At 45.7% G+C, this 21,889-nt stretch overlaps 1 protein-coding gene across 12 annotated transcripts in view; it reads right to left on the bottom strand.

Moving 5' to 3' along the window:
- NCAM1 (neural cell adhesion molecule 1) overlaps positions 1-21,889 on the bottom strand; it is a 92,798-nt gene that overhangs the window by 45,705 nt on the left and 25,204 nt on the right. For all 12 annotated transcript variants that reach the window (XR_011682744.1, XR_011682743.1, XM_071449663.1 and 9 more), the window contains exons 2-4: positions 2,384-2,458; positions 1,773-1,991; positions 418-561 (exon numbers count right to left, since the gene is read on the bottom strand). Coding sequence is in view for 10 of the 12 variants with exons in the window: in XM_071449663.1 (XP_071305764.1) it covers positions 418-561; positions 1,773-1,991; positions 2,384-2,458 (438 nt within the window). In the remaining 2 variants the exon portion in view is untranslated. The remainder of the gene's footprint in view (positions 1-417; positions 562-1,772; positions 1,992-2,383; positions 2,459-21,889) is intronic.

Raw genomic sequence — 21,889 nt, 5'->3', positions numbered from 1 at the left:
CTCCAGCCTCACCACCTGTGTGCCAGGTGTGGGAAACCTGCTCAGCTGGAGTCAGGGCCTGTGCCAGCCCCTCTGGACACAGCTGGCTGGAGCACTTGGGAAGAAAGGGAAATGTTCTTGCAAGGAGCTTCCAGCCCCTTTCCTCAGGAAGGTGGAGGGTGTCACAACACCCAGCTTTTCTCTCTGATGGCATTTCTTTCAATGTATTTTATTTCCAGCATTCCTTGGCTGATTCTGGTGCCAAAGCCTGGCGGCCCCTTCAGTGGGAACGCGATTGCCCTGCCACAGGCAAACCACAGCACCTGGGGTGACTAAATCCACACCCCACGGCCTTGGGTCGGGCACAGCTGCTTCCCCATCCCTTGTGACCACCAGCACTGTGTGTGGGAGGGAGATGGACGAGAAGCAAGGCCTTACCATCCTTTTTGAGGATGACATCCCTGCCTTTGTGCTTCCAGATGATGGTGGGGGGCAGCGAGCTGACCACGTCGCACACGATCACAGCATCGTCCCCTTCCTTGAACTCCTGAGGGGTGGGAGCGTTCTTGAACATCAGCTTTTCTGGAAAATGGGAAAGGAGAGGGTCACTGCAGCTTCCTCAGCACAGCTGGAGCAGAGAAACCCCCAAACCCCAGAGATCTCCTTGTTCCCAGGGGAGGATCGAGGTGGGAGTAAATCACTGCCCACAGCATGCCTCTTACTGTGATATTTTATAAAAATCCCTTCACCAGGATTTCTTCTCCTAAGAAGCTGGGAAGCTTCAGCTTCTCCCTGTTTTGGTACTTCAGAATGTGATTTGGAGAATTGTTTACTCAGCATGTGAATTGTTTTATTTTAATGACCAACCACAGCCAGCTGTGTCAGACTCTCTGAGTCTGTCACAGGTTTTTATTATTCATTCTTTTCTAACCTCCTGATATATCCTTTCTCTATGGTTTATTATAGTTTTAGTATATAATTTCATATCACAAAAAATCAGCCTTCTAAGAACATGGAGTCAGATTCACTCATCTCTCCCCTCGTCAGGGCTGCTGCAAATTCTACACAGGGGGGAAAGGAAAGAGCCAGGGGGGTGTCACTGTCACATTTTCTGAAAAATCCCCTTGCCCAGGATTTTCTCCTGGGAAGCTGAGAAGCCTCAGAGAAAAAGGAAAACAATAATTATCTGATTGGCTTCTTCTGTGTTTTGCTGCTTTGGAATGTGGTTGGAGATTGTTTATCCAACATGTGAATTGTTTTTACTTATTGGCCAATCATGGTCAAGCTGTGTTGGGGCTCTGGAGAGAGTCATGAGTTTTCATTATTATCTTTGAGCCTTCTGCCTGTATCCTTTCTCTATTCTTTAGTGTAGTTTCAGTATAGCATTCTTTTATATAATATAATATCATAAAATAATAAATCAGCTTTCTAAGAACACAGAGTCAGTCAGATTCTCAATTCCCTCATTGCTTCCAACGTCGGGGGGGTCTCAGAAAACACCACAGGGGGACAAGGGAACAGCCAGGGGGGGCAAGGAAGGAGCTGGGGGGGGGCAAGACAAGAGTGAAGGGGCAAGACAAGAGCTGGGAAGGCAAGGGAAGAGCCAGGGAAGAAAGGAAAGAGCCAGGACAAGAGCTGGGGGGGCAAGGAAAGAGCTTGGGGGGAAAGGAAGGAGCTGGGGGCCAAGGAAGGAGCTGGGGGCCAAGGAAGGAGCTGGAGGGGCAAGGAAAGAGCCAGGGGGAGCATGACAAGAGCCAGGGGGGCAAGACAAGGGCCATGTGGGGGCTCCTTACGGAAAATCTTGACGTTGACAGTGGCCTCGGAGTCGCCCTCCTCGGGGCTGCTGACCACACACTTGTAGATGCCGGCGTCGTCGATGTTGGCGTTGTAGATGGTGAGTGTGGAGGAGAAGTCATCGTTGCGCACCACCGAGATGCGCTGCTGGCCCGGGCTCAGCCGCTCCCCGTTCGGGGAGAACCACGAGATGTCCTTGGACCTGGCCTCCCCGGCCACTGCAGGGGACAGAGAGAGAGAGCAGGGTGAGACTGCAGGCCAGGACTGCAGCATCCCCAAACCCCAGTGCTGAGGGAATGCCCAAAACCCCAGGGTCTGCCCCAAACCCCAGTGCTGAGGGGCTGACTGACCCCACAGCTCAGTGAGACAGCCCAGGACTGCATGGCCCCAAACCCCACAGCTGAGGGTCTGACCCAAACCCAAGGGTCTGCCCCAAATCCCAGGGTCTGCCCCAAACCCCACTGCTGAGGGTCTGACCCAAACCCCAGGGTCTGCCCCAAACCCCAGTGCTGAGGGTCTGAGTGACCCCACAGCAGCAATTCCATCCCAGCAGGGTCTGTCTCATTTCAAACTGAATAAATAAACCCAGGGGCCTTCGGCCAGCACCCACCTTGACATAAGAAGAACTTGGACTCTCCAACGCTGATCTCCCCCTGGCTTGGAACGATGTCCACTTGGAGAGAGGCTGGGAAGGGAATGAGCACAGTCAGACACGGGCTGTGGGCTCCAGCAAAACACCTTTGCCAGCCTTACAATCCCCATGGATCCCTCATTCAATTCACAGTCCAGGATGACACCTGCTTTGTGATCTGAACTGCTGGTTTTAAACACCAGAGGTTTTAAACATGAGAGAAGGGTTTTAAACATGACAGCAAAGTTTTAAACACCATAACAAGGTTTTCAACACCACAACAAGGTTTGAAGCACCAGAGAAAGGTTTTAAAGCTTTTTAAAGCAAAGGACAGCACCTCTGCCCTGTCCATTCCCATTTACCAGCAGCCCCTCCCAGTGCACACCCACGCAGGCCCAGTGCCCTTTTCCCCCAGCACCATCCCTGCCTCCATCTTCATTGCATAAATTATGACCCATTAGGCAGAAAATGTAATTGGATTCTGGCTCTCCTCCAGCTATAGCTTAATTCCACAGCAGATCTGTGGCCTAACAAGCCCGGGTCAAGTTGAATTTGAGGACGCCAAAATAGGTTTTCTTTGGAAAACACCCTCTGTGCTTTCATGTAGTGCACGGAAAGCTGAAAATCTCTCTCCCAGAGCAGCTAATTTTACCTCCAGACCACAGAGGCATTATTCCAGCTGCCAAGCACACCTGGGGTTATGAGAAACAAGCACTGCTTCAGCAATGAAAACCCGGCTGTGCGTGCCAATGGCAACACTGCTTAAAGTGCTGGGGAAACACCTGGGCTGGGGGTCAGGCACTGAGTCTGGAGTGGGGGAGCTCTGCCTGCCCTCAGGGGGAAAGCACAGCAATATCAGGATTTTCTGAGCACGTTCCTGTGGCCAACACCCCCCCTGCCATGGCCCTTCTCTCCAGGAGAAGCAATAATGGGAGCTGGGATAACCCCAGTGCAAGGCTCCTGCACTTTGCTGCTCTCCTCTCTGCAGCTCAGCAGCTGTCCTGATAAATTCCAAATACCCAAAACGCCAAGAACCCAGCCAGGAGCCGGCTGGAAGCAGAGCTGGGACTGCTGAGGGCTCCAGCTCTGCCCAGGGTCACCCAGGGGCTGCAGATCTTGCAGTGACTCCAGACAGGGACATTCAGGTACCCCTGGAGCTCCTGAGCTGGAAAGCCAGCCCAAGGAAGGGCTTCCAGAGCACTTCTCTGCTCAGCACTGGGAGCTGCTGAAATGGGAACCCTCTGGGATCTGACAGAAATTCAGATTTCTCTCCCCACGCTGCACTCTGCAAACGCAGCCCTGGCAGGGCTGGCCAATGCCTCTCACCCCGTGCCCAGGTGATTTCTGCTCCAGGCTCTGTGGAAAGCACTGAACTCTCCATCACCCCCAATTCAGCACCTGGGCTGCACCTTTACAGCTTTTTTCAGCCTGGCTGTGCCACACCAGCTGCACACAACAGGAGGAAATCACACAAGCAGGGACCATCTCACTGCAAATACAGAATAAAGAACGATTTGCAGAGCCCGTGGTTATGAGGAAAGCCCTGGGGGTTTAATGCACTGAAACTATGCTGAAGAATACAGAAAGAATGCAGACAGAAGGCTAAAAAGATAATAATGGAAAATTCCTGACTCGTTCCAGAGTCCTGACAGTGCCTGACCTTGATTGGTCATTAAGTTAAAACAATTCACATGAAACCAATCAAAGAACCACCTGCTGGATAAACAACGTCCAAACCACATTGCACAGCAGCCAAACACACAAGAAGCAAATCAGATAATATTGATTTCATTTTTCTCTGAGGCTTCTCAGCTTCCCAGGAGAAGAAATCCTGGCAAAGGGATTTTTCAGAAAAATTTCTGAAATTTTTCAGATTTTTCAGAAAATCCCAGTGAAGGGATTTTTTGGAAAATGTGACAGTGACATTCCCAGCTCCTCTGTCCTCACTTCACACCAGAGAGCCTGGGTGTGCTGCCACTGTCACCGAGACACGCGAGTCCCCAGAACAAGGGGCTGTGCCTGCTGTGAAAAATGAGTATTTTATGATTGGCTTTTGGCAGATATTCAAATGAATGTTATATGTGCTATGTTAGAAAGTGATGCTGTGTTAATTTTCTTAAGCAGTGTGTTAAATATAGTTTTAGGTTACAACATAATGTTAAAATAGAAACTGTGCTGTGTAAGATACTTTTTTAAAGAAAGGACTCTCACTGAGATAGCAGCCACAGGACACCTGAATCTTTCAGAGAAATGGAATTCATTGCTCCCTTATCAGGAGAAATGAACTTCTGCCTGCCTTGCTCAGCCCTGAGGAGCTGTCAGGATTCAGAGGAAGAAGCTGACCCTGCCCAGCCAGAATCCTGTGTTTGAATGGAATTTCTGCACCATGGATGAGGTGTATGAATATGCAACAGGCTGTTGCTTTTAAGGGTTAATCCTCTGTTAACCTGGGCCCTTTTTGGGCTTATTTTGCCCAGAAAAGGTACCTGGACTATCCTTAAATCTTTGTTTTTATTGTCTCTGAGTGTCTGAATCCAAATTGTCCAAAATTATTATTACCCTAATTCTATTGCTATTTTTATAACCATTTGATTACTATGAAACTTTTGGAATTTTAAAACCAAGTGATTGGCGTTTTTCACACCTGCAATCTCACCAACCATGCCCACCCTCAGCTCACACACAAAGCCAGCTCTGCTGATTTTAATCGCTGTTTAATCGTTATTTTTGCTTTGCAGCTCAGGGAAATGGGGACTATTTTTTCCACTCTTCGTTTAATAGACACTGCGAGCCCATTTGTATTCTGCTTCCAACTTCAAGCAATAAAGGCCTTTTTAGCATCACATAATAACTGCATTAAAAGGCCCTCTTCATAATCACACAATAACACTTTTTATAGCTCTGCCCTCCCCCATATCTTTTATCTGGTTATAAAGTTCCCCAGCCCCCAAAAAATGCTGAATAATTCCCCATTGATTAAAAAAAAAAAAAAAGAAAAGACAACAAATTTGCTAATGCAACTTCCTGTTCATCTGTAGTTCAATATAATTAGTTTTGCATCTCAACAAAAGAAATGAGCTCAAATTAAGCCGTGGTTTTGATAATAGGCAGGGAGGCTGTGTCCCTGCTGGGCTCAGGCTGAGCTTAAGGCAGGAGGCTGTACCTGGGCAGGAAATAAAGGAAATAAAGTAAATAAAGTAAATTGTTGGCAACTGGGTCTGTGGCTGCCCAAATTCCAAAGGTGACACACCTGGAACAGGAATACGAGTGCTCACACTGCTCTGGCTCCACAAAAGGAGTATCCTGGAACACTAAACACACCCAGTTAGGGATTTACCGTGGGCTTCTACTCCCTCAGACAAATGGAGCTCAGCCCCTCGCATCCCTCCCTTCCCACAAAAGCACTGCTCCTTTCCAGCCCCAGCAGCTCAGCACTGACCCTGAGAGGGCCCACCTGGAGCTCAGCAAGGACTGGAATCCTCCTGGAATCCTCACCTCCTGAAACCCTCCTGGAATCCTCACCTTCCGAAACCCTCCTGGAATCCTCACCTTCCGAAACCCTCACCTCCTGAAATCCTCCTGGAATCCTCACCTGGAATCCTCACCTTCTGAAACCCTCACCTCCTGAAATCCTCCTGGAATCCTCACCTGGAATCCTCACCTTCTGAAACCCTCACCTACTGAAATCCTCCTGGAATCCTCACCTACTGAAATCCTTCTGGAATCCTCACCTCCTGAAACCCTCCTGGAATCCTCACCTTCCGAAACCCTCACCTGGAATCCTTCTGGAATCCTCACCTGGAATCCTCACCTCCTGAAATCCTCCTGGAATCCTCACCTTCCGAAACCCTCACCTGAAATCCTTCTGAAACCCTCACCTCCTGAAATCCTCCTGGAATCCTTCTGGAATCCTCACCTTCTGAAACCATCACCTCCTGAAATCTTCACCTGGAATCCTCACCTCCTGAAATCCTCCTGAAATCCTTCTGGAATCCTCACCTGGAATCCTCACCTTCTGAAACCCTCACCTCCTGGAATCCTCACCCCACTCCAGCACTGGGGTGTCCCCACACTCACATCCCCAGGGATGTGCCCACACTGCAGCTCCCTCTAAGCTCTAAGGGCTCTCCCTCCCTCCCACTCTGAGCCCAGGAGGGAATTTGGATGGGCTTTGCCTTGGAGTGGGTCTCCAGGAGCAGGAATTCTGTCACAGGTAACCCAGGAAATGATGCATTACTGCAACAAAGCCCAGAGAAAACCCAGAATCAAAAAAAAAAAAAATTCAGAATCAAAAAAACCCAGAATAAATTAAAAAAAATAGAAAAATAGAATAAAAAAGCCCAGAATAATAATTAAAATAATCAAAAACAAAAAATAAAAAACAACCCAGAAACAAAAAACCCAGAATCAAAACAACCCAGGATTAAAAAAAAAAAACCAAACAAAACAGAATTTAAAAAAAAAAAACCAGAATCAACAAAACCCAGAATACAAAAAATCCAGAATAAAAAAAACCAGAATAATAAAAAAACCAAAATAAAAAAACCCAAAATCAAAACATCCAGAATATCTGGGCAAACAAAGCCCAGCAGGGACAAACTCAGGTGTCACCGAACCCCTGGCTCCGTTCTCACAGGCTGCACCTTTAATTCCCTTCGTTTCTAGCAACGATTCACCAACTCAACCCAATTCCAGGAATAAAAACCACCAGGAAGGAAGCAGCTCCTGGATGCGGCGGGCACATGGAGCAAGGGCGGGATTTGCAGCAGATTACGGTGAAAGCCCCGGGGGTTTAATGCACAACAAAGGCTTAACAAGACAAAGACAAGGCTCCTGAGCGCGGTCACTTTATTAAAAATGCGCCGAGCGCTCGGGAGGAGGAGGAGGAGGAGGAGGAGGAGGAGGAGGAGGCAGCAGCTGGGATTGATCCCAGCTGGGCTGCGGATCCCATTCCTGCCCCGTCGCCATAGCAACCGCTCCTAAATCTGCCAGGAACGGGAGGCGGGGATGGAGGAGCCCTTTGGGCAATGGCAGGACCCGGAGAGAGGGCAGGAGCAGCACGGAACAGCCCGAAATAAAGGGGTCCGAAGGGCAGGGACACCCCAAAATAAAGACACCAAAGCCACCTCTGGGGAGGAACATCTCAAAATAAGAACAAAGGCACCTGCAGGGGAGGGACACCCCAAAACAAAGACACCAAATTCACCTGCAGGGGAGGGACACCCCAAAGGAAAAATCCCCATTTCCACCGGGATTCCCCATTCCCAGCAGGACCTGCTGGATGCTGGGGGTGGCAGAAGGGCAATTCAGTCCCTGCTGCAGGAAAAGCAGCTGCTGTTCACTTCCAGAGCCGACAAAATTCAAATTATTCTATCAAAGGGCCCAGCCTGGACACTGAGGAACCAACTGCTGTTCACTTCCAGAGCTGACATAATTCAGATTATTCTATCAAAGGGCCCAGCCTGGACACTGAGGAGCCCCCTGGCCTGGGGGTCTCACCCAGCACCCCCAAGGGACAGGGGGGCTCTCCCAGCCAAGCCCACCCATCCCTGGGGATGGTTTCAGAGTGCCAGGGATGGGTGGGCTGCAGTCAGGGCCCAGGCAGCAGTGGCAGCACAAAAGCACAGGCAGGGCCCTCAGAGACTCCTCCTCTGCTCCATTCCAGTCAGGATTATTCTGCTCCTGAGCAAAGCGACACGGCCAAGCTGATGTGGGGAATCTGTGCAGGGAAAAGGGAATAATTCCAATTATGTCCACCTTGTGACCCCATCACTTCCTTGTACAGGATCTGCTCACAAGAGCTTTTAATTTTTAAATGACCACAAGGCACAGCAAAAAATGATCCTATTAACACCTTTCCCTACAGAAATTTATGAATTGCAGTAAAACTTCCCAGACATCTCAGTGTTTTTTACATGGAACACAATTTTATGCCTCTTTTGATGACATTCTTGATAAAAGCTTTTTATTGCTATGGATCATAAAACTAATAGTCCTATTTACCACAGCAAATATTTTCATTTACCTGAGGCAGGGTAAGCCAGGATGCTTTATGGAGCCATTAAATCAGAGGATGGACAACTTTAATTAAAAACCAAGCAAGTTACAATCTCATGCTGGAAGAGAAATCTGGGTGGGTGAGAAGGAAGAACCTGGAGCAGATGAGAGAAGCAGGATTTGTAAAAGCACAGGACTCAGGGCTGCTCTTGCAGCAGCCAGGTTGTCTTGGCAGGGTGCAGAGCAGCACAAACTGCATCCTGCAGTGTGAAAAATGCCAATCACTTGGTTTTAAAATGTTAAAAGTTTCATAGTAATCAAATGGTTATAAAAATAGCAATAGAATTAGAGGAATAATAATTTGGACAATTTGGATTAGGACAATATGAGACAATAGAAATAAAGAGTTAGGGACAGTCTGGGTAACTTTTCTGGGCAGCCCGAAAAAGGACCCACGTTAACAGAGGATTAACCCTTAAAAGCAACAGCCTGTTGCATATTCATACACCTCATCCATGGTGCAGAAATTCCACTCAAACACAGGATTCTGGCTGGGCAGGGTCAGCTTCTTCCTCTGAATCCTGACAGCTCTGCAGGGCTGAGCAAGGCAGGCAGGAGTTCATTTCTGCTGATAAGGGAGCAATAAATTCCATTTCTCTGAAAGATTCATGTGTCCTGTGGCTGCTATCTCACTGTGAGTCCTTTCTTAAAAAGTATCTTACATAGCACAGTTTCTACTTTAACATTATGTTATAACCTAAAACTATATTTAACACACTACCTAAGGGAATTAACACAGCATCACTTTCTAACACAGCACATATAACATTCATTTGAATATTTGGGAAAAGCCAATCATAAAATAGGCATTTTTCACATGCAGGGAGCACAAAATTCCTGTTTGTCAGGCAGGAGGGGCTCCAGGGAGGAGCTGCTCCTCTTCCTCAGAGGCAGCAACCCCTGCTCCCTGCCAGCCCCACTCCTCCCCAGCAGCACCCCCAGCCCCAGATTTCATCCTCAAGTGCTGTTGCAAGGGGCAATAATTAGTATGAACTTCATGATTCACAGAAAACTAACCAATCTCCATTAAAAAAAAACCATTACTCTCATAAACACATTGCAACGAGACCTAGTTGGTCCTGCAATCCAAACACCATCACCATTGAAGTGTAGAATTTGGGAAATTCATGTGTAGAATGAGGGAAATTCGTGTATCGAATTTGGGAAATTCATGTGTAGAACGAGGGAAATTTATGTGTAGAATTTGGGAAATTCATGTGTAGAATTTGGGAAATTCATGTGTAGAATGAGGGAAATTCATGTGTAGAATTTGGGAAATTCATGTGTAGAATTTGGGAAAATCATGTGTAGAATGAGGGAAATTCATGTGTAGAATTTGGGAAATTCATGAGTGGAATTTGGGAAATTCATGTGTAGAATTTGGGAAATTCATGAGTAGAATTCAGGAAATTCATGTGTAGAATTTGTAGAATGTCACCACTGATAAATTAAGAAAGCAGCCTTTGCTAAAGAAATCTCCAGAACACATCTCCCAAGTTCACAACAAGTACAACAAGTAAAGATCAGAATTATTTCCCATTCTTTTCTCTGATGTCCTCTGCAGTGCCACTGGAATTTGTGGGTAACATTTCAGTGTGTGTTAACTGCAAGAGAAAGAGCCTCCAGAACATAATCAGGGCTATCAGAATCATCAATAAAAACTGGAATATTATTATAACCAAAGCAGAAGGCTGGGAAGAACAACATGCTGATCCACTGCTCTGTTTGCTCAGCAAGCATAGGAAGCAAAGATCCCTTTAGGCAAGGGAGAACTGAGCTTGTTCACTGCTCTCTGCTGCCCACCCCTCCAGCTCTGTCTGCACAGCACAGCCAAGGTGAAGGCAATAAATCAGAGCCCCTCCAATGACAGGAACCGTTCACACAACCCCAGATTTAGACATCATTTACAGAAGCTCAGAACCAGGTGATGCCAAGGGAGGAACAAAAAGAATCTGAGCCCGGCCAGGGGGTGCAAGGCCTTGAGCATCAGCTGTGAGTGACAGGATAAACACTGCCAGGATTGCCAGGAGCCAGGAAAAACCTTCAGCCCTCATCCCCTCATCCCTGGCCTCTGGGCAGGCTCCTGGAAACCCAGGGGAATTCACAGCACAAGAAATGTAATCACTGCAGCCCATCAGCTGTGCGAGGCACACAAAAAGGCTTCAGCTGAGCTTTTGTGCCCAGAATTTAAGAGAAATTCGGGAGCTCAGCTCTGAACCTCCCTCCGTCTCTACAAGCAAGACACTCCTTGAAGTAACTTACTCCTGCTTGCAAGAATTCACTCCAAGACTTGCAAGAATTTACTCCAAGAAAGCACCAAAAGAAAACCTCCAGTGATCTCCAAACACAATTGGATAACTTACTCTTACTTGCAAGAATTTTCTCCAAGAAAGCACCAAGATACAATCTCCAGTGATCTCCAAACACAAAATGGATTTTCACTGGATTTTCACACCTCTCTCTCCAGTGATCTCCAAACACAACTGGATAACTTACTCCTACTTGCAAGAATTTACTCCAAGATTTGCAAGAATTTACTAAATTTTATGAAATTTATAATTTAATTTAATTAAATTATATTAGATTATATTTTTGCAAGAAAGCACCAAGACACAATCTCCAGATCTCCAAACACAAAATGGATTTTCACTGGATTTTCACACCTCCAGTGATCTCCAAACACAACTGGATTTTCACACCTCTCCTTCTGCAGTAAAATCCAGGATAGAGGGAAAACTGAAGAAAAGGGAATCAGACTCCTGCTGCTGCTGGGTGCCTGACACTCTGAAAAACCCCAATAAAATGAAGAAGGCACCCACAGAGATTCATCTCCTCATCCCGAGATGACTTTGGACACTGATGTCTTTGGCTGATGCTAACAACAGGGCTCTCATCCAATCAGCTTTGCCACGTTTTCCTGGTCCCTGCAATGTTTTAATTGGAATTACAGTGTAAGAAGCACTCACTGCAAGGGAACGGGAAGGGAAGGAGATGCTCAGTGATCTGTGAGGGCAAAGACCTTTAAAGCACCTGAGGATTCCTGCTGAATTCCTGCCCTCCCACACTCCCTGCTCCTCCCCTGGGTGTGAAATGACAGCACAAGAACAGCAGCACTGCTCTGGAATACAGAGAACAGCCAGAAAAGGCAGCAGGAGTCAGAGAAACGTCCTCTGAGAGCAGCAGCAGAATGGAAATGTCCCCAGAGTGACAAGGGATCGATGTGCTGAGTGCCAGAGCCTGGCCAGCACTCCTGCCCCACTAAAACCCCCCTGCAATCACCACCATTAATTGCTCTTTGCTTTAAAGCATCCCCAGGGAGCACTGAGAGACACAGCTGAACATCCCAGATCCAATATCCTGCTGCCACCCCATTGTTCAAGGCTGAAAAGAGGAATTTGATCAGTGCAGAGCTTCATTTGAGACAACACAACATTGCCCATCCATCCCAGGTCCAATATCCCTGCTGCCATCCCCACCACCAGAGCCCATCTCTGCTTTTCCAGCCCAAATCCCAGCCCTGATTCCAGAACCAGGAATATGAGAGGAAATCACACACTGCAAACTCTGCCCATCGTTTCAGGCTGAAAAACGGAATTTTATCAGTGCAAAAATTCAGCTGGGACAACACAACATTGCCCACCCACCCCAGATCCAACATCCTGCTCCCATCCTCATCACCAGAGCCCATCTCTGCTCTTCCAGCCCAAATCCCAGCCCTGACTCCAGAACCAGGAATAATACGAGGGGAAATCACACACTGCAAACTCTGCCCATCGTTTCACACACTGCAAAATCACACTGCAAACTCTGCCCATTGTTTCAGGCTGAAAAATGGAATTTTATCAGTGCGAAAATTCAGCTGGGACAACACAACATTGCCCACCCACCCCAGATCCAACATCCTGCTCCCATCCTCATCACCAGAGCCCATCTCTGCTCTTCCAGCCCAAATCCCAGCCCTGATTCCCCAGCCTCACCCAGGCTGTGCAGAGAAGCAGGAACAAGAGGGGAAATCAACGCTGCAAACTCTCCCCATCATTTCAGGCTAAAAATTGGAATCTGATCAGTGCAAAAACTTCATTTGGGACAGCGCAACATTGCCCATCAAATGTGGGGACAGGCATCACAAAAACAGCCATGGCAGAAGGTTCTGGAAGGGATGAAACTGGAATACCTTCTTCCCACAATTTCTATTAAATAATAACTTGTGTTCTTTGTTACCCACATTCCTTTGGTTATTTGCAAGGCCCTTTTCTCACCATCTCCCAAAAACAGAGTTCAGGATGTCACCTTTTCCCTGAGAAAACCTGGATATAAAAACCCTCCCCTATCAACAGAGATGAGGAAAAAACCCCACACAAATCAAAACCTCCTGAGTTTATCTGACAATAAAAGGTCAATGCAGGTTTTTTGGTTCATAATAAAAACAATACTGGTGTAAACTGGGGCAAATAAGGCCAGAAAGGACAAAGAACAGGTCTAGGCTGCAGCAGAAAATCCTGACAGGATGAGCAATGTCCCTGACATTCTTCAGTGGCAATGGAAGTGGAGAACTGAACATTCCTTAGAGAAAAATAAAAAGGAAAACATCTTCAGCCCTGCTCCCTCCTTCATCCCCTGCCCAGCAAGCACATGAAATAATCCTTTGTAAGTGCCCATGAAAACTGGGATTCCTGCCAGTTTCCTGAATTACACAGGGATGGGGGCTCTGCCCTCCTAAACCATGTATTTTAAGGTCAGAAAGCACCACTCTGCTGATCTGCTCCTTCAAAGGATCCAGAAAGGAACAAAGGCAAAACCTGCAGGAATGGCTCAGTTCAGCCCCAATATTCACTGGGGATAATCTGGATTCTGACAGGTCAGGACAGCCAAGAAACTGCCTTTATTTCAGTGAAATTAAACCTGATTTCGGTGACATTAAACTCAATTTCAGTGAAATCAAACTCAATTTCAGTGAAATGAAACCAAATTTCAGTGAAATTAAACCCAATTTCTTTGTGCCTGCAAGTCAGGCGCTCACAGCACAGGATTCCAACCCTGCCCTCCTCCACCCCAATGAAATTCTCCAAAATTCCCAGCACAAACCTGTGCCATGCATTACACACAGAGCCAGGAACCAGCACTGCACCCGAGGACAGCAGCACTTTCCACTCTAATTCAGAAAACACTTGGGCTCAGGCACACAGCACAAGGTTAATGGCCATGGAAGGGCAAAAAGGACCTGGTGTTCCCATTTTCCAGGATGCCTGATGAGGGAGAAAGAGCTGGCATCAAAGCTGGTGCAGCAAGTGGAAAAGCAATATTAATTCACTTTCTGCTGCACAAACAACCCTCTCTGCTGGGATTCTGTGTGTCTGTGCAGGCCAGGAGCTGGACTAGACTGATCCTGGTGGCTTCAGGATATCCTGAGATTCTGGGCAGACACAGAAAGGGAGGAGTGGGAGCAGCCACCCCTTTTCTGTATTTTCTGTATTTTTTGTATTTTCTGCATTTTCTCTCCCCACATTTTTATCAGAAGCAGATGGGGCCCCTGCCCAGAGCCTGCTCCAGCTCTGCCACTGCTATTTCTGCATCTCTGGGACACATTTCTGCTGCCACTAACAACTGCTTGCTGCTGGGATGAAGGCCACAGTGGGGCTGGGAGGGTTTATTTTTGTATTCCTGGGTCCCACAATGAAATCCCATCAACGTGGCCCCTCCCCAGCAGAAAAAAGCAGCTGGGACAGGCTGCAAGAGGCACGAGCACAATGCAGACCGAGAGAGGTAAAATAACCAACATTCCTTTCCCCAGAGCCACTGATGGCAAAGCAAAACTCGTCCACTCATCCCAAACTCCTTCTGCTCTGCTTGGGTCAGCCCAAAATGCAAACCCAACCCAGGAGTTCCACAGCAGGAGGCAGAGCTGGCACTAAGAGCAAATCCTCCCTGAATAATGAATGGCCTCAGTTTGGGCATGGTGACCCCCCAGAAATGCCAAAGCAGATTCCTGTGCAACACTGCAAACAGCAATGTAATAATATATTATAGATGTATATATACGTGTATTATGTATGTATATATGTTTTATATGATTATAATATATTATATGTATTATAATATATGTATATATGTATACAGACGTATTATATATGCATATATGTATTATAGTATATTATTATAAGGTACTATAATATATTATATGTACATATAATGTACAAATAATAATAATATGTATATACGTACTATAATATATTATTATAATGTACTATAATATATTATATGTACATATAATGTACAAATAATAATAATATGTATATATGTACTATGATATATTATTATAATGTACTATATTATATGTACATATAATGTATAAATATTAATATGTATATATGTATTATAATATATTATTTTAATGTATTATATTATATGTACATATAGTGTAATAATAATAATAAGTGTCCATTATTTATTATTAATAATAATTAAAATAATTAAAATAATAAATTCTGAGCAATGGCTGATCCATGTGCCCCCAGTGCCCTTCCCCTCCCCAGACACAAGAAATCAGCTGCACTCCAGAGCAGGGACTCAGGTAAGGGAAGGATCTGGCCCAGGAAGGGAGCCCAGGCTCTCATTAGGATGTTAATGAATGCAGCATCATTAACAGCAAACGGCTGCAGAGCTGAACACACAATCTCTGAACCCAGCCAAGCAAGTGAATGCTTGCACCAAACAACCAGGTCAAGCCTTGCCCTGCCCTAGTTATTAAAATGGGAATTCTGGTTGTTATAGGATGGCATTAAAAGGAATTTACTGGCCCTTTTACGGTTTACATTCACTCGTGCACTGCTACAGTTATTCCGAGCATTTGGCACCGCGTCTGCCGCCACAAAGGGAGTTTTGTTCCTGCTGGAGTGAAGGACAAGACGGACAAGGACAGATAAAAACGGGAGGAAGAAAAGGAGACAGAGGATGACAGAGCAGCACAACTGCACTGCCACATCCCGGGGAGCAGCAGGCTGGAAACGGGAGAGGAAAAACTTCCTGCAGCAAAGGCAGGGACACAGAGCAGGACAGAGAGGAATGTCCCTGCCCAGGGGGACTGCAGCGCTCCTCAGAGGGTTGGTGCTGCATGCCAAGAATAATAAACTGCAGAGGGACGCTCTCAGCAGCCCCTGTGCTGAGCCACGCTTGGGACTCGGCAAAAAACCTGCATTTTCATCCTTTATTTTACAGCTAATCTGGCTAAAAAACCTGCATTTTCATCCTTTATTTTACAGCTAATCTGGCTAAAAAACCTGCATTTTCATCCTTTATTTTACAGCTAATCTGGCTAAAAAACCTGCATTTTCATCCTTTATTTTACAGCTAATCTGGCTAAAAACCCTGCATTTTCATCCTTTATTTTACAGCTAATCTGGCTAAAAAACCTGCATTTTCACCTTTTATTTTACAGCTAATCTGGCTAAAAAATCTGCATTTTCACCTGTTATTTTACAGCTAATCTGGCTAAAAAACCTGCATTTTCACCTTTTATTTTATAGCTAATCTGGCTAAAAAACCTGCATTTTCACCTGTTATTTTACAGCTAATCTGGCTAAAAAAACTGCATTTTCACCTGTTATTTTATAGCTAATCTGGCTAAAAAACCTGCATTTTCACCTGCTATTTTACAGCTAATCTGGCTAAAAACCCTGCATTTTCACCTGTTATTTTACAGCTAATCTGGCTAAAAAACCTGCATTTTCACCTGCTATTTTACAGCTAATCTGGCTAAAAAACCTGCATTTTCACCTGTTATTTTACAGCTAATCTGGCTAAAAAAACTGCATGTTCACCTTTTATTTTACAGCTAATCTGGCTAAAAAAACTGCATTTTCACCTGTTATTTTACAGCTAATCTGGCTAAAGGCAGCGTAAAACATCATCAAAGACACGTCACACTCTGGTCTGAGCTGTACCCATCACAAACTCGGTCATGACTAAAGGAAAGGAATCAATTCCTGTTTGCCCAGCCCAGCTTTGGCCCTTTTTCCCTTGTGCAAATCCTTGTCCTGAATTTGTATTTGCTGCAATAAAGCAGCTCCCAGGAGAGGCAGCTGTGGAGCTGCTCAGAGCCAGGCTGAGCAGTGCAGACAGCTCCCAATTAACCCAGCTTTTAATGGGATCTCCATCGGGTTCTCAAAGGACTCCTCCAGCACCTGCCAGGGAAAAGGAGCAGAGGAAAAACCAGGGAAAATCCTACAGAAGGAAAGGAAAAAAAAACCAGGAAAAATCCTGCAGAAGGAAAGAGAAAAAAAAAAACACAGGAAAAATCCAGCAGAATGAAAGAAAATAAAAATAAAAACAGGAAATATCCTACAGAAGGAAAGGAAAAAAAAAAAAAACAACCCAGGAAAATCCTACAGATCCCACAGAAGGAGAGAAAAAAACCCTGGAAAAATCCCACAGAAGGAAAGGAAAAAAAAAAAAAAAACGAGGAAAAATCCTACAGGTCCCACAGAAGGAGAGAAAAAACCCTGGAAAAATCCCACATAAGGAAAGGAAAAAGAGGAAAAATCCTACAGGTCTCACAGAAGGAGAGGAAAAAACCTGGAAAAATCCCACATAAGGAAAGGAAAAAAATAGAAAAAAATCCTACAGATCCCATATAAGGGAAGAAAAAAAGAGAGGAAAAAAAAGAGAGAAAAAAGAGGAAAAAGAGAGAAAAAATAGAAAAAAAAAAAAAAACAAGAGAAAAAAGAAAAAAATGGGAAAAATTTGAAAAAATAGAAAAGAAAAAAGAAAGAAAAAAGGGGAAAAAAGAAAGGGGAGGGGAAAAAAAAAGCCGTGCTGGCTGTAAATGAGAGCACTCAGGCACTCAGGTCACTGCAGTAAATCACAGCCCTTAATTTCATGTGAAAGGAGGGAATGTTAGACGACCACAGGACCCTCAAAGAGGCCTTTGTTAGGAGGAGCCCTGTGCATAAATACATTTCAGAAGCCTGGAAAAAGGAGGCTTAGAAAGGAAAATGCCTCTGGATTTTTTGGCCTTATTTTATCACCTTTCAGAGGATAAAGAAGCTGAAAATCAAGAGGAGCTGCAAGTGACAATTAAGCTATTAGCACCCCCCAGGAGCACCAGGGCTGCACCAGTTCAGCAGCACAGGGCTCCTCCACGGGCTCGGCTGCACCGCAAGGACTCAGGAGGAGCAGGAAAAAAGCAGGAAAAAGTAGGCAAAAAACCAGGGAAAACCAGGGAAAAAGCATGAAAAAAATCAGGAAAAAAAAAAGCATGAATCAGGAGTTCTCCATCCTTCACCACTCCTGCAGGTGCCACCATCGCCAGTGAAGCCCAGAGGAACCCCAAACTGGAGCTCAGATGAATCCCAAACTGAACCCCAAACTGAAGTGCAACTGAACCCTAAACTAAAACCCAAACTGAACCCCAAACCGAAGCTCAGATGAATCCCAAATTGAACCCCAAACTGATGCTCAGATGAACCCCAAACTGAATCCCAAACTGAAGCCCAGATGAGTCCCAAACTGAACCCCAAACTGAAGCCCAGATGAACCCCAAATTGAACCCCAAATTGAACCCCAAACTGAACCCCAAACTGAAGTGCAGATGAACCCCAAACTGACTCCCAAACTGAAGCCCAGATGAACCCCAAACTGAACCCCAAACTGAAGCCAAAACTGAAGTGCAGATGAGTCCCAAAGTGAACCCCAAAGTGAACCCCAAATGAAACCCCAAACTGAATCCCAAGCTGAAGCCCAGATGAACCCCAAATTGAACCCCAAAGTGAACCCCAAACTGAAGCCCAGATGAACCCCAAACTGAAGCCCAAAGTGAACCCCAAGCTGAAGCCCAGACTAATCCCAGGCTCCTGGAGCATCCTCTCCGTGCTGGGGCACACACAGGGCTGGCCATGGCACAAAGCCCCCGAGCTCGTGTCCCATGGGCTCCTTCCCGTGCTGCCAATGTGTGCAACCCACACTGGATCAAATCCTGCCCCAGTTCAGCGCCAGAAGCCCTGGCCTGTGTGACAGGCACTGAATAAGGTGGGAATAAACACAACAAACCCGAGCAGGGCCTTCCTGACTCAGCTGAACACAGTGGAATGTCACGGACACATTATATTTAATCCTTTTGCCGGCATTTTTCTCCTGAGAAGCTGAGAAGCCTCAGATGGAAAGAAAAACAAGAATTGTCTGCTGCTGTGGAATGCAACAGGTGCATCTGGGATTGGTCTCATGTGGTTGTTTTTAATTAATGGCCAATCACAGCCCAGCTGTCTCAGACTCTCTGGTCAGTCACAAGATTTTATTCTCATTCCATTCCTTTCCTTTTCAAGCCTTCTGATGTCTCCTTTCTCTTTTCTTTTAGTATAATTTTAATATACATTTTTCTTTTACTATAATATATATCATAAAATAATAAATCAGCCTTCTGAAACATGGAGTCAAGATTCTCATCTCTTCCCTCATCCTGGGGACCCTCAAACACCACCACATTTGGTGACCCCAAGTGAAGAAAAATTCCACAGTGGACAAAGCATTAAACAAATTGGAGCCTCCAAAGTAACAAACACCTGCCCTCAACCCACGAAAACAGGGCAGAAATCTCCATGTGAGGAGCAGCCAGCTCCTACAAACAAGAACTGGCACCATTCCAGGGCCAAAACTGGGCAAAATTTGGAAGTCAGCTGAGGAGAGGCCTGGAACAAGTTCGTTATCACGCAATTAAAGCACTGCCAATTCCTTGTGCAGCAAATGCAGAGCTGCTGCTCCTCAGGATGGGTGGGTGGATGGATGGACGGACAGGGATGAGCAGCAGGCAGGCAGCAGCACACACCAGCCCATGGGGAATGGATTATACATGGCTTAAATGGCCTAATCCACTTTGTCTTCAACAGGTCCCACATAAACAAGGCTCCAGTGCATGTTAAATAAAAGCCCCATGAAATTTTAATGAAAAGCAATATGCAGTTACAGAAACTAATCTGCTAAATGGAATCATTTCATAAGTGGCAAATTCTGCCAGGCAAGAGGAGTGGTGAAATAACCTTATCTAATACCCAGTATCTGAGAGCAGCGTGAAGACTGGGTCTAGGGGACAGCAGAGTGGAACAGGAGCTTTTCCAGCCTCAATTACTGGAATGATGAAGCTGTTCTGAACTCTGACATTCTGCTTTACCTTGAGCAAAACCCTGCCCAGCCTTGTGTTCCTCCTGTGCTGCTTCAGCCTGGCTGGTTATTTTAATATTTCCTTGATGTTGGTGACAAGTCCAATAGGGCACCAGTCCTGCCAGGGCACTGGAGGCTCCTGACACCCAAATCACTGCAATTCTGGCCAGGAACAGGAGCCACAGCCCAGTGCCAGCAGCAATCCTGTCCCTCAGCAGGTCCCCATCCCCTGCCATCCCTGTGATCGTGGAGGTGAACACACACAGACCAAACCCCACTGCGCTGCTGACAGCTCAGCAAGGAAAATGGCATTTCCCTGCATCACAGCCACCAGGCACTGCTAAATCCCTGTGTTTAAGGCCTGGGGGTCAGCACTATTAAAGTTGCTACTACTACTACTACTACTACTATTATTATTATTATTATTATTATTATTATTATTATTTTATTACTATTACCATTGTTATTATTAAAGTTGCAAAATCTATTCTTCCTGCCAAGAACTGATTTTGCCACAAGGTAAAACAGGATTACTAATCTATTATTACTATTATAGTAATAGTAATAATAATAATGATATTGATAATAAAATTATTAGTTTATAAAATTATACTATTAGTAAATAAAATTATACTATTAGTAGTATTAGTATTATTACTATTACTATTGTTATTATTGAAGTTGCAAAATCTATTATTATTGAAGTTGCAAAATCTGTTCTTGCTGCCAAGATAAAACAGGATTAGGAAAAAAACCCTCAGTCTTTCCTTTCAGGGCTCAGCTACTTCCTAAGGCTGGGCCCAGCCTTGGTGCAAAGCAGCAGCACATAAACAGCATTTGTTGTCTGCAGAGCTTCCTTCCACACACACAGTTCACTCCTCACCCCTTGGAAAGGAATTAAAACCCAACCAAGCTGATTCTGCAGGCAGCTGAGATTTGGTTGGGGTGATAAAGGGACACCAGGAGCAGGCAGTGGAGAAGTTGGGAATGGTGTAAAAGAGATTGTCAGGGACCTCTGGCACTGGGAACTTGACCAATGCACTGATCAGAACCTGGTAATTCACTGATCAGAACCTGGTAATTCACTGATCAGAACCTGATCAATGCACTGATCAGAACCTGGTAATTCACTGATCAGCACCTGATCAATGCACTGATCAGAACCTGGTAATTCACTGATCATAACCTGGTCAATGCACTGATCAGAACCTGGTAATTCACTGACCAGAACCTGGTAATTCACTGATCAGAACCTGATCAATGCACTGATCAGAACCTGGTAATTCACTGATAATAACCTGGTCAATGCACTGACCAGAATCTGATAATTCACTGACCAGAACCTGATCAATGCACTGACCAGAACATGATCAATGCGCTGATCAGAACCTGGTAATTCACTGATCAGAACCTGGTAATTCACTGATCAGAACCTCATCAATGCACTGACCAGAACCTGATCAATTCACTGATCAGCACCTCAAGAATTCACTGATCATAACCTGATCAATGCACTGATCAGAACCTGATCAATTCACTGATCAGCACCTCATCAATTTGCTGATCAGAACCTGGTAATTCACTGATCAGAACCTGATCAATGCACTGATCAGAACCTCATCAATGCAGTGATCAGAACCTGATCAATTCACTGATCAGCACCTCAAGAATTCACTGATCAGAACCTGATCAATGCACTGATCAGAACCTGGTAATTCACTGATTCATTGATAATTCACTGATCAGAACCTGATCAATTCAGCTGCTGTTCACTGGAAATGATCACAGGAAACCCCACGAGTGTTTCCCTGCAGGAAGGGGAGGTTTGCTCCCAGACTGATCCTGCAAAACCCCACAGGTCTGTCCCTGCAGGAAGGGGAGGTTTGCTCTCAGACTGATCCTACAAAACCCCACAGGTCTGTCCCTGCAGAGAAGGAGAGTTTTGCTCCCAGACTGATCCTATAAAACCCCACAGGTCTGTCCCTGCAGAGAAGGAGAGTTTTGCTCCCAGACTGATCCTATAAAACCCCACAGGTCTGTCCCTGCAGGAAGGGGAGGTTTGCTCTCAGACTGATCCTATAAAACCCCACAGGTCTGTCTCTGCAGGGAGGGAGAGTTTTGCTCCCAGACTGATCCCTGGCTCTGGAATTCACAGCCAGAGAGGCTTTGGTGTCACTCTGGAACCACAAGGAAGGGGAGGACACGTTCCCTGCCTCAGCACCCACCCCAAAATTGAAACGCCACCACAAAACCCATCCGCATATGCAGCCAGCCAAGCAG

Source organism: Agelaius tricolor, unplaced genomic scaffold (assembly GCF_023055355.1).
Source record: "Agelaius tricolor isolate 1412-34295 unplaced genomic scaffold, bAgeTri1.0.p SCAF_29, whole genome shotgun sequence".
In the NCBI taxonomy this organism is placed as follows: Eukaryota; Metazoa; Chordata; class Aves; order Passeriformes; family Icteridae; genus Agelaius; species Agelaius tricolor.
This window is presented reverse-complemented; position numbering and strand designations above follow the sequence as displayed.